Raw genomic sequence first — 17695 nt, 5'->3', positions numbered from 1 at the left:
AGTGAGCTGCCTCATTCCCCTCAGAATCTTCTGGCCATCCTGAATTCTTCATACAGCCACAGTGTGATGCTTTCCTGGGTGCGTCCCTTTGATGGAAACAGCCCTGTTCTCTACTATATAGTAGAGTTGTCTGAGAACAGTAAGTGGAGTCAATACATTGCAACCTCTTGTGTTTCTTAACTATTCAACCTTAATTTCAGGCTTAGCTTTTACCAGAGCTAGTGACAAAATCTTAGTGCTATTTGCATATCCAGAGAGAAGTATGGTTTCCGCACAGGACTGGGAACAAGAACTCCTGAGTTTTAATCTAGATAAACATCACATCAGAAAGGTTATGAAGAAAAACAGGCATGGTCTGGTGATTAAAGTAATCAGCAAACCTGGACTCCATCCCCAGCTCTGCTAGTGAATTGCTGTATGATCTCAAGCAAGTCACCTAACCTTTCTATGCCTCAGTTCCCCATCTGTAAAATGGGGATAGTAATACTTTTTCTCTCAGCCTCTGTCTGTTTTGTCTATGTATTGGAAAAGGGATTCTCTCTTGGTAGGTGTTCATATGACTCTGAACACAATGGGGCCCCAATCTCAGATGTAGGCTCTAGACACCATGGTAATGTTAATAATTATTTTAATGGCTTACCAAAGATGCTGGAAGTGGAGGTAACGATGCACTCTGCCTTCAAGACTCCCATCCTTAATGCACATACAGTTTCATATGTTAACTCCAGCTTTCCCTCTTCTGCTATTTTAACGCCCTTCCTCTAAGTTGGCAATTGAGGCTAGTGCCTAGAAGGATACCTATCTTCATAGGTTGCAAAGCTGGCCATTCTGAACTGTCACTCCTCACAATTCCCTCAGGCTGCCACTTCATGGCACTTTGTTTGCAGTGTTATCCAGGGACGTAGCTAATGCCACTTTAGAATTTGACTGAGGGCTGAGGTGTACAAAGGGCAGTTATTTTGCTCCTCTTTCCCGTTTTGGGGGATCAGTCACCTTAGCGAGACTCTCTTGTCTCTACTACCCTGAGAAGTGGAAATGCAGGCCCCAAAAATGGATTTCCCATGGCAAAGCAAAAAGCACTGTTTTTGTACCATCTGAAAGTTAGCTACTGTAAATCTAAAGGTAAATTGTGATTATTTCAGATCATCTCATGAATAGCACCTTGTTTTGCTACATGGAGAACCTGGGGTTGGGATCATTCTTAAGACTCACTTTTAGGCTGGAGGGTATGGATCTTCAGACTTAAAGGTTCCAGAATTGATTATTTTAACATCAACCAGGCAGAGTGCTTTGAAGTGCTACTCATAGCCATTGTCATGGAAGCAACTCTTGAAAAGATTCTTGATGGGTGATTCCTAGCCTATTTAGTATGGAGCCCCTAAGAACACTCTGGAACAATGTGCAGGTGCAATGTGATGCCTGCTGGAGGTACTGCTAATTAGGTGGTCAGCCTCGTTCACCAGCTGAAGTTTCTTAGTGGCCTTCAGGTGTAGCCTTGCAGTATTCCAGTCTGGTGGTTGGTCTGAAAGGCACCACACAGTAATTCACCTTACAAAATATGTAAGAAGTTCAGCAAACATCTGAGAGAGTTCTACAGAAGTCATGTGAATAATACCTCAGAACTCCACAGGGTCCTCTTAACTCTTACACACGGTGAGATAGCTCCAATAATTTTTATCTGAAGGCATTTTAATCTACCACTGAGTGAATCTCATCACAAATCATAGACGTGTGTACTTGAGTAAGATGGATAACTGCACAAAAAAACCCCAAAAAACCCAAACCACTTGCGTTCTATGAACGGAGTACCTTCTCTTCAAGTGAGAATTATCTCTCTTCCAGGACCACTCTATACTATACTGTACTTTGAGTTTTCACTGTTTGTTTTATCTACATTGCTTTCATGTTCTTTCACTTCATAATCACTTGTTTACACAGGGCAGAGGGGACTCTGAGTTCCTGAATGTCCGTGCCCTTGTTTCAGTCCTCTCCTTTTATGTATTAATACTCATTTGCTACAGATTCCAAAAGGACCATAAGCAATGTCAGCAGTGAGTATGGTTTGTATCATTGATTTTAATTAGTGCACAGCTTCACGGTCTCCATTTTTTTTTTTAATCTTGAAATGTATTGATTGAGAGTTATTTTCATCTGATGTGTATATGGTTTAGCCTTAGTTGGCAGCTACCGATTTCCTACTTGAGGTAAGCTTGGCACCGTGTCTCTCCTTTCTTTTTTCAGCAGTGTTCCTGATCAATGCTGAATTGTGATACGATACTGTTGACATAGCTTTGTCTCATACATTTTTGTAAACAAATTCTCCCTTTGTTTTTCATAGACAACTTTCTTTACATTTTTTTTCTGCCTCTTCTTTTTGGGCCACAGTTGCCTTTTCATATACACAAAATATTGGGGATTTTTGCATATGCCCTCCATGACCTCATTTGCTTGTATCTGTAGCTCTTTTACTGTCAGCAGCAGTACAATATGTTAGGTATCCTATTCCCCATTTGTTGTTATATAGAAGAAGATTGGTGGGGTTATTACTTTTCAGTTCCCAGCGATGAACAGAAATCTTCTTTCTGGATTCTGTGCAATTTTAATACACGGATTTCACATTACACTGTTATAGTTGCCAATATGTGCTCTGGATTTTGTTGGTTTTTCTTTTGACTGTTGTGGTTTGAATAAATTTCTAATAGCTTTAACATCCATTGCACATTTTAAAGTACATATAGTGAGTGAATACATAATAAAGGTATCTGTTATAGAAAACTAGCTGAAGAAGGCTCAAAATAATGAGTGAAAATTTCAGGGGACTAATTACTAGCTTCACTGAAGAATGGCATATCGCTCCACCTGGCATGGATTAAAGCTCTTTTCCATTGGTATCGGTGCAGGAAAGAGATGTAAACAACTGATTTTAATTGGGGGGGGGGGGTGGGAAAATAGCAGCAGATTGTATAGATTGCAGAAAAAGCATCTGATTTCATTCACCTTGTTCACCTAATCTTTAAAATGAAGTATATGTACCTGGAAGGATACAGCCGTTTTCGGACTGTAATTAGTCACAATAGACTACCACCATGGGTGATTTTTGAGTCATAGGGCTTCAAAAATGTTGGATTTGGGGAAAATGTATAGTTTGATTCATAAAATACATTTTCTGGGAAACAGTCCTTAAGCATTCAAACTATATGCGTACGAGGGTAAGAACCCACATTCACAATAGACATTCCAAACGAGTGATTGTGTGGCTTACTGTGGATTTGTACTGGCATCATTCTGTATGCCTTCATAACATGGTTAGCCACTGCTCTGGTGTACCTAGGAATTCTGTGTTGTATATATCTTTGAAGAGTTAGAGGTTCATTCACGTTATTGCCAGGGTGTCAATGTTTCTGGGGTTAATCAAAAGTTACTTCTACTTGGTAGCTATCTGAGCAAGCATTTATGGAGCTTTGTTGGATGCAACTTAGGTGAAAGCCTGTTTCTCTTTTACTGTATTCTTGGATATTTGTGCCTTGAGATATAATAGGATAACTCAGAGCCACTTGATAATGAGGTAAGGACCACATTAAATCCTTGCTCCTAAAAAAAAATATGCACACGCTTAACATTAAGTCTGTGTATAGTTCTACTAACTCAGTAGATTTACTCAAATGATTAAAGATAAGTAGTTGCATAAGCCTTTGCAGGATCAGGACTTAAATATATATGTCTTGAAGGCTATTTGTTAGGACCATGACTTATTTCTACATAAGGCTTAGAGGATGGTGGTCCGTAAGGCATTAGAGCAGGGGTGGGCAAACTAGGGCCTGTGGGCTGGATCTGGCCTGCCAGCCATTTTAAGCTGGCCCTCGAGCTCCTGCTGGGGAGTGGGCCTGGTGCTTGCCCTGTTCCCATGGTCCAGCCGTGGTGCAGGGTCAGGGGCTGCTCCACACGGCTCCTGGAAGCCACGGCATGGCCCCGCTCCGGCACTCCACCCGTGGTGCAGGGTCTGCTCCACATGGTGCCCGGAAGCAGCAGCACGGCCCCCCCTCTGGCGCTTCAGCTGGGGAGCAGGGTTGGGAGCCGCTCCACATGGCTCCTGGAAGTAGCGGCATGGCCCCCCTCCGGTTCCTACACAGACCAATGGCCCTGCTCCAATGGCCCCCTCTGGCACTCCAATGGGAGCTCTAGGGACAGTGCCCGCAGACAGGGCAGCGTGCAGAGCTGCCTGGCTGTGCCTCTGCGTAGGAGCCAGAGAAGGGACATGCCACTGCTTCTGGGAGCTGCTTGAAGTAAGTGCTGCCCAAGCCCCTCCCCGCATCCCAACCCCCTGATCCCAGCCCAGAGCACCCGCCTACACTCCAAACTCCTCATCCCCCGCCCCACCCCAGAGCCTGCACCCCCATCTGGAGCCTGCACCCCTTCCCCCACCCCAACCTCCTATCCCAGCCCTTATCCCCCTCCCACCCTCCAAACCCCTCGGTCCTAGCCCAGAGCACCCTCCTACACCCCAAACTCCTCATCCTCAGCCCCACCCTGGAACCCTCACTCCCCCAGCCCAGAGCCACCTCCTGCACCCTGAACACCTCATTTCTGGCCCCACCCCAGAGCCCACACCCCCAGCCAGAGTCCTCATCCCCTCCTGCACCCCAACCCCAATTTTGTGAGCATTCATGGCCCGCCATACAATTTCTATTCCCAGATGTGGCCCTCGGGCCAAAAAGTTTGCCCACCCCTGCCTTAGAGGATGGTGGTCTCAGACCAAGTGAAATCCCTAAAATTACATTTGAATAATAGATCCTAGTGGATTCCTGCAGGCTGGTGGAGGCCTTGAACTTGAATCTTTCACATTCTCAAATTGTTATGAACACAGATGTATCTGGGGAGACCAGAGAAACTTTAGTACTTTCCAGTAGTCCAGGCTATACAATAGCATCCTGAAAAGGGGAGGCATCTGAAATATAGTCCAGAGCTACGGAAATCAGCTAAGAAAACAATGGTTCTATATCAACAAGCAGGAAGGAATAGGACATCCATCTTGAGTCTTTTAACTCAGTCGATATCCCCTAAGAACAGCAGGCAGACTTCAAATATGTAGAAGAAATTCCTCTTGGTAAGTCACTTGTCTTAGGAAGGAATGTCACTGGTGTCAAATAAGTGCCTCCAAAACAGAAATTCTTTGACAATCAAAACAGAAGCTCTTGACAGGTCAAGAAATCAAATGGTAAAGTATAGTGTCACTTTCTTATTTTCATGCAGCTTAATTTGAAAAAAAGATAAGACAGCACTAATTCAAATAGCCAGCATGTCTGAGCAGATTGACAACTAAATGAGAAACTTTTTCAGCCAACAGCAATTAAATTGGAAGACTGAGTGAGCGGAACCCAGAGTATGTTCTGGGCAGCTTAAGTTAAATGAAAGATTAGCACTGTCTGCTCAATATAATGGAAGTTTATTTAATAGATTGACCTGGCAAGTCTTTTGTCACCGTGGAACTTCTCCAGGCTTTCTGGGTCAGGAAACTGACAGTAATCCCTGAAGGAAGGGAAAGTGGGTATTGAAATTTTTATGGAAGGTTTCCTATGTCAAAATTGTTCTTCTACGTGGTAAAACAAGTTTCTTTGCAATTCTGTTTTGGCTGTGCATTTAAGCTGGAAGAGCAGCCTTTCAAAGGGTTTAGTTTATTGAGTGTCAAGAGATGACTTGCTATTTAAATTTTAAAGATACTTTGCAAACCCGCTGTATCCGCTGCTCCATGAGCAAGCAAATCCTCCCCAAACCACTTTTCTGAACAAATCAGAGTACCCAGGAGATGAATAGGGTTCATTTATATTAGTTTTCAGTTTAATCTCTCTTCCTGCCAGATCTTTTATCTTCCACCAGGAGAGGAAAAAGAATAAATAAAGTATTCTACAGCTGCAGTATATAAACAGACCAGAGCCCCAAGGTGCTGAGGAGATTAATAAGCCCCGTTGTTGAATCAAACTGTTCACTAGATCGAACTGTTTGGGTTAAGCACTCTCAAGTGGTGTTTACACTAGCAGTAAACAAATGAAACTGAATTGTTCCAGGAAATGGGCCAGTGCGAATTAGCTCATTTAAGGGCATTCAGCATTCTTGTTTGTGTGTGCTTTTCCATTTTCTTGATTAAGTGGCTTCAGGGAACTTACTAAAGTCAGCCATACCTTAACTCCTGCTTCCCATTAATTTTCATTGTGCACTTGGGTGTAGTAAGGTGAACAGTTGTTTGGCCACGGTCATTGGAGAAGTTCTATGAAAGGCAAAGTAAAGAGTGCAAAGACAAAACTTAGCCTATGGTTTTCATAGTTAATAGGGGTAAGCATATTCTCACAATGTAAGTTGCTATCAAGCTCTTGTAGTCAAGATCACTGTTAGCAAACCTTTGCCAAACAAACACCTACTGGTGTGAGAAATCTACTGTTCTGCAAGTATCTATCCAGGATTCCTACTACTTGCTGTGTCAGAAATCACATTAAGATGACTTTGCTCTCAGAAAGCTATTACTATAGTAAATATATTTTGAATAATTAAAAGATGCAGCCTATATAGCCCAACTGGCATCAAGCCTGAGGGGGTTTTAACTAGTTAAAGAACCAGCCAGCAAAGCAGTGAATTAGTGATTTGCATGTTGGTGTGACATTTAACACATTTGGAACATCTCATCTTCATTTGCAGGCAGTGTATGGTTTCATCTAGGTGATCTGTTAGGGACTGCAGTGTAGTTCTGTACCGTATGCACAGATATGTGGCCAAAATCTCTGGCTAGGTCCTCAGTTGTTTTCAGAAATGTTTGTAATTTTGAGTGTGGAATGTGAAAAGAGCTGGTATTATTAAAAACCGAACACGTCTTTAAATCAGCGGACAAGAACCAAATGTCACCTCTTCTTGACTGCCCCAGTCCTGCATGCCATGCTGTGTAACAGAATGCTAAACTGTATATATGTTCAGCCACAAGGTGGCACTGCACCACACATTATTTAAGCTACCCTCAGCCATACTTGGCAGAGCATTAAAGAACTTATAGTGAACAGCTGGTATGTCCCTCTCTGAGAAGAAAGCTGTGGCCACTTCATATCTAGCACACAAGCATGACCTGCTAGTAGCAGACCTGCAACCTACCATGTATAAGAAATACATGATGTGGTGTCAGAAGTAAACTAGTCCCAAAGGAAAACAAACAGAAGGAACAAAATCAACAGAGGTTGCAGACTGGTAAAAAAAGCAACAAAGGATCTCATCAACATGCCACTCGTCAATGCCTCAGAGAGTTTCAGCTTTGACAGACCTTCACAATGGACAGACTGGAAGCAGTAGTTTGCATGATTATCAGTTGCTACAAAACTCTAAAGAAAATTAAGAATTTATGCTATTGGGAAGGAGGAAGAGCAATCTTTAAATCCTTTGCCTTTACTGAAGACAGTCAAAAAATGACTATGAAAGTGTTCTGGCAATGTTTGATGCATACTTTGTCTCAGAAACAAGAGGTTTATGAAGGAGCATGTTTTCATTGGGAATTTCAAGGGCCATGGGAAAATGTTTAATATTTTTAGGAGTTCTGCATGCATTAGCTGGAAACTGATTTTGGAACTGCAAAACATGAAAATATCAGAGACAGGCTTGTTAGTGGGTTAAAAGATAAAAATTTGTCACAGCAGGTGCTATTTAAAATAGACTTAATTGTACACACAGCTATTCAAATAGCCAAGCAGTCTGAGATGGTGAGACAGCAAAACCAAGAGCAACTTATCAAACCTGTAAAACAATAATCTAGCTTGGATGCTGTTAACAGATGCAGAATGATTGCTACAAGTCATTACCATAAGAACCCTGAGGCAAGGAGAAAACTCCCACACTATGAGGGACAAATTCCAGTCAAACACCGAAGCCTTATACTCAAAATGCACAAAATGTGGAAATAAATCATATCCCATGGGATGAGGCATGTCCAACCAAAGGTGCAAGGTGTAATAAGTGTGCAAAATATGGATATTTTGCAGCTGTTTGCCACACTAAAACAATCAAGGAGCTTCACGTTACAGACAATGAAGAGCCATTGTTGCTGTGGATCTATCATGTGTGATGACTAATGCTAAGATTTTGTCATGGATATTTTTAGTAAAAGTCACGGACACGTCATAGGCAATAAAGAAAAATTCACAGGGGCCAGTATTTATTTTACTAAAAATATCCATGACAAAATGGGGAGCTCAGCTGTGGGGTCCCCACATGGCCCTGTAGTGGCTAGGCAGCTGCAGGGGTCTGCTCGAAGCTCCAGGGTCCCCCACCAGCTGTGGTAGGCTTGGAGCTCTTGCGGGGTGGGGACCCTTTACCTCCCAGCTGTTGCAGGCTGAAGTCACAGCGGTCACTGGAAGTCAGATTTGTGACTTCTGCGACCTCTGAAAAAATCTTAGCCTTCGGGATGACAAAGGGACTGTCTAGAGAGTGAAACTTAATATTCATGGAAAGACTTTAAAATTGACTCAGGAGCAAATCATAGAATCATAGAATATCAGGGTTGGAAGGGACCTCAGGAGGTCATCTAGTCCAACCCCCTGCTCAAAGCAGGACCAATCCCCAATTAAATCATCCCAGCCAGGGCTTTGTCAAGCCTGAGCTTAAAAACTTCTAAGGAAGGAGATTCTACCACCTCCCTAGGTAACGCATTCCAGTGTTTCACCACCTTGCTAGTGAAAAAGTTTTTCCTAATATCCAACCTAAACCTCCCCCACTGCAACTTGAGACCATTACTCCTTGTCCTGTCCTCTTCTACCACTGAGAATAGTCTAGAACCATCCTCTCTGGAAGCACCTCTCAGGTAGTTGAAAGCAGCTATCAAATCCCCCCTCATTCTTCTCTTCTGCAGACTAAACAATCCCAGTTCCCTCAGCCTCTCCTCATAAGTCATGTGTTCCAGACCCCTCATCATTTTTGTTGCCCTTCGCTGGACTCTTTCCAGTTTATCCACATCCTTCTTATAGTGTGGGGCCCAAAACTGGACACAGTACTCCAGATGAGGCCTCACCAATGTCGAATAGAGGGGGACGATCACGTCCCTCGATCTGCTCGCTATGCCCCTACTTATACATCCCAAAATGCCATTGGCCTTCTTGGCAACAAGGGCACACTGCTGACTCATATCCAGCTTCTCATCCACTGTCACCCCTAGGTCCTTTTCCGCAGAACTGCTGCCTAGCAATTCGGTCCCTAGTCTGTAGCTGTGCATTGGGTTCTTCCGTCCTAAGTGCAGGACCCTGCACTTATCCTTATTGAACCTCATCAGATTTCTTTTGGTCCAATCCTCCAATTTGTCTAGGTCCCTCTGTATCCTATCCCTGCCCTCCAGCGTATCTACCACTCCTCCCAGTTTAGTATCATCCGCAAATTTGCTGAGAGTGCAATCCACACCATCCTCCAGATCATTTATGAAGATATTGAACAAAACCGGCCCCAGGACCGACCCCTGGGGCACTCCACTTGACACCGGCTGCCAACTAGACATGGAGCCATTGATCACTACCCGTTGAGCCCGACAATCTAGCCAACTTTCTGCCCACCTTATAGTGCATTCATCCAGCCCATACTTCTTTAACTTGCTGACAAGAATACTGTGGGAGACCGTGTCAAAAGCTTTGCTAAAGTCAAGAAACAATACATCCACTGCTTTCCCTTCATCCACAGAACCAGTAATCTCATCATAGAAGGCGATTAGATTAGTCAGGCATGACCTTCCCTTGGTGAATCCATGCTGACTGTTCCTGATCACTTTCCTCTCATGTAAGTGCTTCAGGATTGATTCTTTGAGGACCTGCTCCATGATTTTTCTGGGGACTGAGGTGAGGCTGACTGGCCTGTAGTTCCCAGGATCCTCCTTCTTCCCTTTTTTAAAGATGGGCACTACATTAGCCTTTTTCCAGTCATCCGGGACTTCCCCCGTTCGCCACGAGTTTTCAAAGATAATGGCCAATGGCTCTGCAATCACAGCCGCCAACTCCTTTAGCACTCTCGGATGCAACTCGTCCGGCCCCATGGACTTGTGCATGTCCAGCTTTTCTAAATAGTCCCTAACCACCTCTTTCTCCACAGAGGGCTGGCCATCTATTCCCCATGTTGTGATGCCCAGCGCAGCAGTCTGGGAGCTGACCTTGTTAGTGAAGATAGAGGCAAAAAAAGCATTGAGTACATTAGCTTTTTCCACATCCTCTGTCACTAGGTTGCCTCCCTCATTCAGTAAGGGGCCCACACTTTCCTTGGCTTTCTTCTTGTTGCCAACATACCTAAAGAAACCCTTCTTGTTACTCTTGACATCTCTCACTAGCTGCAGCTCCAGGTGCGATTTGGCCCTCCTGATTTCATTCCTATATGCCTGAGCAATATTTTTATACTCTTCCCTGGTCATATGTCCAACCTTCCACTTCTTGTAAGCTTCTTTTTTATGTTTAAGATCCAGTAGGATTTCACCGTTAAGCCAAGCTGGTCGCCTGCCATATTTACTATTCTTTCGACACATCGGGATGGTTTGTCCCTATAACCTCAACAGGGATTCCTTGAAATACAGCCAGCTCTCCTGGACTCCTTTCCCCTTCATGTTAGTCCCCCAGGGGATCCTACCCATCCGTTCCCTGAGGGAGTCGAAGTCTGCTTTCCTGAAGTCCAGGGTCCGTATCCTGCTGCTTACCTTTCTTCCCTGTGTCAGGATCCTGAACTCAACCAACTCATGGTCACTGCCTCCCAGATTCCCATCCACTTTTGCTTCCCCCACTAATGCTTCCCGGTTTGTGAGCAGCAGGTCAAGAAAAGCTCCCCCCCCCCCCCCCGCCAGTTGGCTCCTCTAGCACTTGCACCAGGAAATTGTCCCCTACGCTTTCCAAAAGCTTCCTGGATTGTCTATGCACCAGATGTCACAGTTATCTCTGAAGGGACTTACAATAACCTTCAAACCTCCCCGCCACCCCCGAAGCTGAAGTTACCTGACCCAGCTCGGACTTGTCCTGGAGGTATTTTGAACTGCATGGGCCAGTTCACCACAGAAACAATAGCTTTGCATTCAGAGTGCATGTGATCAAAGACTAGGGTTACCATATTTCAGGTTCCCAAAAAGAGGACGTTGCTGGAGGGGAGGGATGGTGTAGGGGGTACAGTTGGAGGTGCTAGAAGGGTCCTGTGGTGAGGGTCCTAACAGATGTTGCTCCCTATCATGATGTGAGGGCAGCTGGTGCAAGCAGTGACAGCTGTCAGTCAGCCCCTTCCTATGGGACCTCCTCCCCAGGGCTGGGAGTTGGGACCTGGGTGGGTGGGATTTAGCAGCTGTGGCTTTCAGAGGAATGGACCAATCAGCTGCAGGTGGACAGGAGGGACCAATTAGGAAGTGGATCAATCAGGGCTCTTTCTGAGCTGCAGCTTGTCTGCTCTGCAAAAACCCCAGACGTTTCCTGTTATTTGAAAAGTCATCTGAACAGAGAAAGAGGGCTCAAAAAGAGAGGCTGCATCCAGGAAAACCCAGACAAATGGGAACCCTATCAAAGGCCAACAACCTTCTTAGGCATGATAACCACGATGGGCCTAATGAAAAAGGTGGAAGAACTCAGAGAATTTGAAGATATTGGACTTTTGAAAGGAGATCCAGTACAAATAAACTTGAGACACAATATAGTGTACAAACACCTCTACCAGACAGACTTTGAAAGAGACTAGCTCCAGATTTATGCTAATTCAGAAGACATCATTACCTGATCATACTGGTCTATTTTCCAAGTGCATAGACATAATTAACTTGAAAGACAAAGCGTGATGCAGTGTTATTAAACTCAAGTGCACTTCTGCTCACTTCAGTATTCCAGAACTAGTGACACACAATGGACTACAATTCACTGCAGCAGAATTTAAGTCATTCTAAACTAAATATGATTGATCATATTACTAACAGTCCACATTACTCACAAGTGAATGGAGGGGCTGAGAGACCTGTAGAAACAGTCAAGAAAATCCTACAGCTGGAAGAGCCATTTCTTGCTCTGAGTTACAGATAACAGCAAAAGCAGCTACTGGATCTAGTTCTACACAACTTCTGATGGGAAGATAACTCGGTAGTACTGTTCCAACTTTGGAGATAGTCTTTTCCAAAGTGGCCAGACATGAAGAGAGTTGCTAAATTGGATAAAAAGGCAACAGCATGCACCACTCAGAGAGCTACCAAGTCGAGAACCTGGTGACTGAGTTCATGTCAAATTGGAAAAAGAAAAACTTCAGCTGTCATAAAGAAAAAGAATTCATTGTTCAGATCATGTGTGATGGAGGCCAACATTGGAGAGTTCAACAGAAACTGTTAACATCTACAATTTGTTCAGAACTGAACAATCAGAGAAAATTCTACAGATGGCAGACATAGAACAAGAAGATGATGATTCAAAGATTCCAAATGGAGCACAGCCAATTGTTGCAGCAAATGGGCAGCCAGATTACAAAGTTGCTATGCATTCGGGTCATGTAATTAGAAAACCAGTATGATTCAGAGACATTTAACAGATTGATCTGTACTGAACTTCAAAGACAGCATGATAGTGTAAATTTTGTAAATGGTAGGAATGTAGAATTTAAGGGGGAGATATAATGGAATGCTAACCTGTATTATACTGATCTGTCACTAGGTGGCACTGTGTATATCATACCTTATTTAAGCTAACCTCAGCCACATCTGTTCACTATAAGAAAAAAGCTCTGTAGCCACTTCATATCTGGTACAGAAGTGTGACCTGCTAGTAGCAGTCCTGCAACCTGCTGTGTACAAGAAATATATGACATGCTAAGGTGAAAAGACGACAGAATATTTAATTTCCAACATATTTCATTTTTCACCTCTGTGAAACTTGGGAATGTAATTCAGGCAGCAGAGAAGCTCAGAGTGTGAAGTATGTGAACTGACAATGGAGGTTTTACACTACTGCCAGAGCAGGTTATTCCAAGGAGCCATCCTAAGAAATGATTAGACTGAAAATAAGACAATACATCTGTAGAAAACATTCAGGCATGTAGAAGCCTTCCCAGGCCTTGCAGCAAAGAGCTAATTTGGATGTCAGTCACTCTTCCACACCTGCTAAAGAGCTGGGTAGAAAAATGTTGTAGACTAGCTGCGAATTTCATTACAGCCCTTCAGCCAGAGACTCATGGGTGTGGTGTTGTAATGGCCTGCTAAACAGATGGGTCACGAAATACATGGCCCATCTATCTTTATTATGCTCATTTCCTCTTTTATTAAAATGAGAATGAATACAGTTTTTAGGTATTACACAGTGACAAGTGTAGCATCCCTTTCCAGTAGACAAATGTGCAATCTACTGAACCATGGGGATAGACAAGAAGGTTTCTTTCTTTCGTCTGAGGAAAGAAGGTTCTAAAGTTCCTTTGAGGAAAAGTTAAAGGAAGCATATTGCAGTCATAGACATTCACTCACTTGTTAAGGTCTTTTAACAAGCACCTCAATATTATTAACATGTGTGTGTTCCTCCACCAGACTCTCCCTGGAAAGTGCATCTATCAAATGTTAACCCTAAAATGACCAGTATCACTGTGAGTGGATTAACTCCAGCCCGTACCTACCAATTTAGGGTATGTGCCGTTAACCAGGTGGGCAAGGGCCAGTACAGCACTGAGACCAGCAGGTAAAGTAAAAGTAGATCCCTATGTAAAATGCACAGCATGTGCGGAAACCCCTAATCTGTCAGTTGTTCAGAATTGTTAAAATGAAGTTACCTTTTGTATCACAGTGGGAGGATGTGGCACTCAGCGGATACCCCTAGTTACATGAAGTGCCTAAGAACTTTGAACAGTATTTAGCCATCCTGGCAGTTAGCAGCAGCAGCATAATCTGCATGCACTGGGGACAGAGGTCCATCCATCTTTGCAGAGTAACAATCAAACAGGATCACAGAAGGAGATGGAGTGAGTGCACGTAGGGCCAACATATTTTTTTCCTGCGGTTAAAGACTCAGTGGTTAACTCTGGACTGGGCAGAGCACTCACCCAGTCACTGCATTTCACTTCTGTAATTACTTCAGTTGTGACATAGAAGGATGGCTTCATCAAGTTAAGTTTCAGATGCATCCCCTTTCCTTTATAAACCAAAGCTTGCTATGAGTTTGAATTGTAGAACAGCTGAGGTTTAAATGGCTTTTTCAAAATGTAGGCGTTTGATATGAAAAATATTGAAAGAGTCAAAGGAGTCACAGATTCTGATCTGAGCTCTAACTCATTCAGGCTTGTAATGTTTTTATATAGTTGGAGCAGCATGGGGGATTCAGACAGAATAAGGTTACCTCAGCTGTCCTCCTTGTGGCTTGCTTAACTGATTTTCTATTATGTTGATTTGTAGTAACTATTTCATGCAAAGTCATCAGTAGTTTGGTCAGCATTATGCTTCTTTCTAGTCTTTGGACTTTAGTAAATAAATATGGTTCACATTTAGTGGACACACAAAATAAAAAGCTAGAACTTTGTTTTTATCTTAACACCCACATCCCATTACATTCTTTTGTGCTTAGATTGATGTTACCTGAAGAACCTCCCAGCGCTCCTCCTAAAAACATAGTAGCCAGTGGACGTACCAATCAGTCTATCATGGTTCAGTGGCAGCCTCCTCCTGAAAGTGAACATAATGGGGTTCTCCATGGGTACATCCTAAGGTAAGTGATTTGTGCTCTAGCCTAGATGGATCTTAATATAGAGTCTGGCACTAAATATCTTAGTGTGTTAGAGGTGGACATCCTAGTGGTTTGACAAATAAAAAAGAAAGAATGTTTAAAAGACAATTTCTAATTTATCATTACTTATTATTTGCACTGTGCCATATGTGTGCATAGTGCTTTGCGTACAAAGAAAAGACTCCCTACCGCAAGTAGCTCATAATTTAAGTCAGACATATCACACAAGTGGAACAGTGGCATTCTGGGTTCTGAAAGAACAAGGATTCTGCCAATAAAGTAGATGGCACAGATCAGGTGAACTATAGCCAGATTAGGGTTTGGAGTTGAAAATAAATTAAGTAAATAGTCTTTGTGCAGCCCAGCTATACTAAGTGAATGAAAAGGGACTTCAAACGGGTAACTGCTACTATGAAACTTATTTCATCTAATTTTTCTGCTTATGTATGGAGAGGGTGTGGCTCTAAAACAGGTATGATCATATTGAGAGACTTCCCAGAGCACATTCATTTTCTAGTCCTTTTGGGAGTCAGTAACCAGTCCAGCTGGACTCAGCTATTGCATGGTTCCAGTTGGCTCGCTAACTGTCCCTGCAGTGAGAGCAGGCAGTGTAGCATTCACTCTGCTCAGGAAGGCCTTGTCTACAAGATTATTTTCTGGAAAATCTAGCATTGTACAACCACTGGTATAGCACCATGCAAGGTTGGAGCCCCAGTTTAGACAGAATACAGATTGCTGGTGGCATTTTTACCAGTGTCCTCTAGAACTGCTAAAGGATATGGTGGTAAAAATGCTCATGCCCTGTTTACACTAGTGTTACCACTTTGCTACTGTTGATGGAGCTGCTTTGGTGGTATTGCTGAGGGTGGAAATTTCCTGCCAAGCCTAGTGCAGACACAGCTGAAGAATGTTAACTGTCTCCCTGCCACCCAAGTAATGAGGTCTGTATGCCCAATCACAGAGGATACAACAGTGTGGTTTATATAACTCTTGACTTTATGCCTGCACCCCAGCTTTCTCACCCAGCAGTTTTCCAAATGTCAAATTTGTAAAAAAAATTTTTTTTAAAGTAGTAAAAAGATGTGTACACAACACACACTGTATTTAATGAGCTCTCACTATGGTAAGCTTTGCACTTCTGTGCTTTCTACACCACATCTTTTTTATTGTCATCTTTTTCTGTGTTATATCTATCCTGTAGACTATCTGCTCCTCTGGGCAGGGATTTGTCTGCAGCAACTATGGTGTCATGCACATCTATGGGTCCGTCTATAAATAACAAACGGTAACTGTAGGCAACACTGTTTGCACGCCATCAATCTTGGCCAGTTTACTACATTTCTTGATGAAAGCCTGGTGAATCAAAATTTAAATATGCCAAAGACTAAAGCTGAAGCTTTGAGTTCAGATGGATTGCTGGGGAAAGCTGCAGGCCCTTATTCTCTACTGGGCACAGATATAATGGAGAGGGGCAGCCCTGGCGAGCCGGTTGCAGTTCCCTGGTTCAGGGCTCTGGTTGTGGTAGAACAGGAGGTGTCCTGCTCTTTGCTTACACCACTGAGGTGCCTAATGGCAGTGTAGTGTCATGTTTGGTGGAACTCAGCTCTGCCACGCCCCTTTTTGCCGCTACTGTGCCCCTTTCTCCCCATTTATTCCAGGGTTGATGCAGGAGGTTAGTTTAGGAGATTTCCCCCTGCAGAGGAAGATGTCTTCAATGGAAATTTCTGGTTGGTAAGCAACCTTGGTGGATCAGAGAATCTGTTACCATTTTCTCTGGGCGCTGATATACTGTTGAATGAGTGGGATCAAAAGGCACTCTAGTGGGTCAGCTAGTCCATTCCTTTGCTTTGTCACAGGATTGGTTTCATTATTCCTAAACCAGCCCTAATAGATTGGTAGCTAGTCTGTCCTTAAATACCTCTGGAGACAGCAATTCAACAGCCTCCCTACCCGTTGCAACTTACTCTACTGTCTGACTGTTTCATATAACATGCTGACTAATTTTTAAGTTAAATATTTCCTTCTGCAGCTCATGCAAAATTAGCATAATTGATCCCTGTCCTCTCTAACATCCCTTTTCATATTAGTAGAGAGTTATCCAGTCCATTGGCATCAGTCTGTGTGAGTTTGTGGAAAACATTATTTAGATGTTTAAATTATTGTGTCTAGGCTCCTGAGTAGGGAAACAAACCATGCAGCGGGAATTTAAAATTGTCATATAATAAAACTCTGTATTAAAGGTGCCTTTTTAAAATTAAGAATGGAAAAGACCCACTGTAACATCAGGTCCATTGCTCTGTCTTTGCAGCAAAGAGTCCCACCATAGAGGATGTATTGGACTTAAACTGACAGAATGCCTGATCTTAAAAGTGAGGGTGCACTGCACAAAGCCTATAACAATAGGCATCAAAGTGTACATATAGTGAGAAAGGTCACTAGGACATGACGTTTCTGAACTGGCCTTTTTCCTCTGCTCTTTTTCTCCCCAGCAGAGTGTTGTTTTTATAGGAGTGTCATGCTAAGAGTACAACAGATTAGACCACAGGAGCAGTCCACATTTTGACTGCTACCTGTGAGAGAAAACAGAGTGCTGAGCAAAGAATTGACATTGCCAAGATTCATACAACCTTCCTATCATCTCATAAGTGGAGGAAGGGGAGGTCTTGCATTGAATGGAGGCAGAGAGAGCCATCTAATAGTCCCAGGGAGAGATCCTGACATTGCTTTGATATATTTTCCTTGTGATTTTGTGTTAATATTTCATGGAGCTATGCTAATGTAGTCTCACAGTACAAAACATGACCAAGTCAGGAAGCCACACTGCTCTCCCAACTCTTTGGGGTTGTCTGTATCACTGCTATTGGGTGATCAAGAGCTGCACGGAGATCTTTCTAGGAACAACAAAATCTCTATAAGAATTAGGCCTTGTCTAAACACAGGGATTGCACTGATTAAACTTATATTGGTTTAAAATCGCACCGTAAATGAAC

General features: G+C 43.2%; 1 protein-coding gene across 1 annotated transcript in view; it reads left to right on the top strand.

The window, feature by feature from the left end:
- Positions 1 to 17695, top strand: part of SDK1 (sidekick cell adhesion molecule 1) — a 638385-nt gene that overhangs the window by 472857 nt on the left and 147833 nt on the right. The window contains exons 14-16 of the mRNA XM_077828174.1: positions 3 to 139; positions 13520 to 13667; positions 14547 to 14687. Of these exons, the coding sequence (XP_077684300.1) occupies positions 3 to 139; positions 13520 to 13667; positions 14547 to 14687 (426 nt within the window). The remainder of the gene's footprint in view (positions 1 to 2; positions 140 to 13519; positions 13668 to 14546; positions 14688 to 17695) is intronic.

The sequence above is a fragment of the Eretmochelys imbricata genome, chromosome 10, assembly GCF_965152235.1.
Source record: "Eretmochelys imbricata isolate rEreImb1 chromosome 10, rEreImb1.hap1, whole genome shotgun sequence".
Classification (NCBI taxonomy): Eukaryota; Metazoa; Chordata; order Testudines; family Cheloniidae; genus Eretmochelys; species Eretmochelys imbricata.
This window is presented reverse-complemented; position numbering and strand designations above follow the sequence as displayed.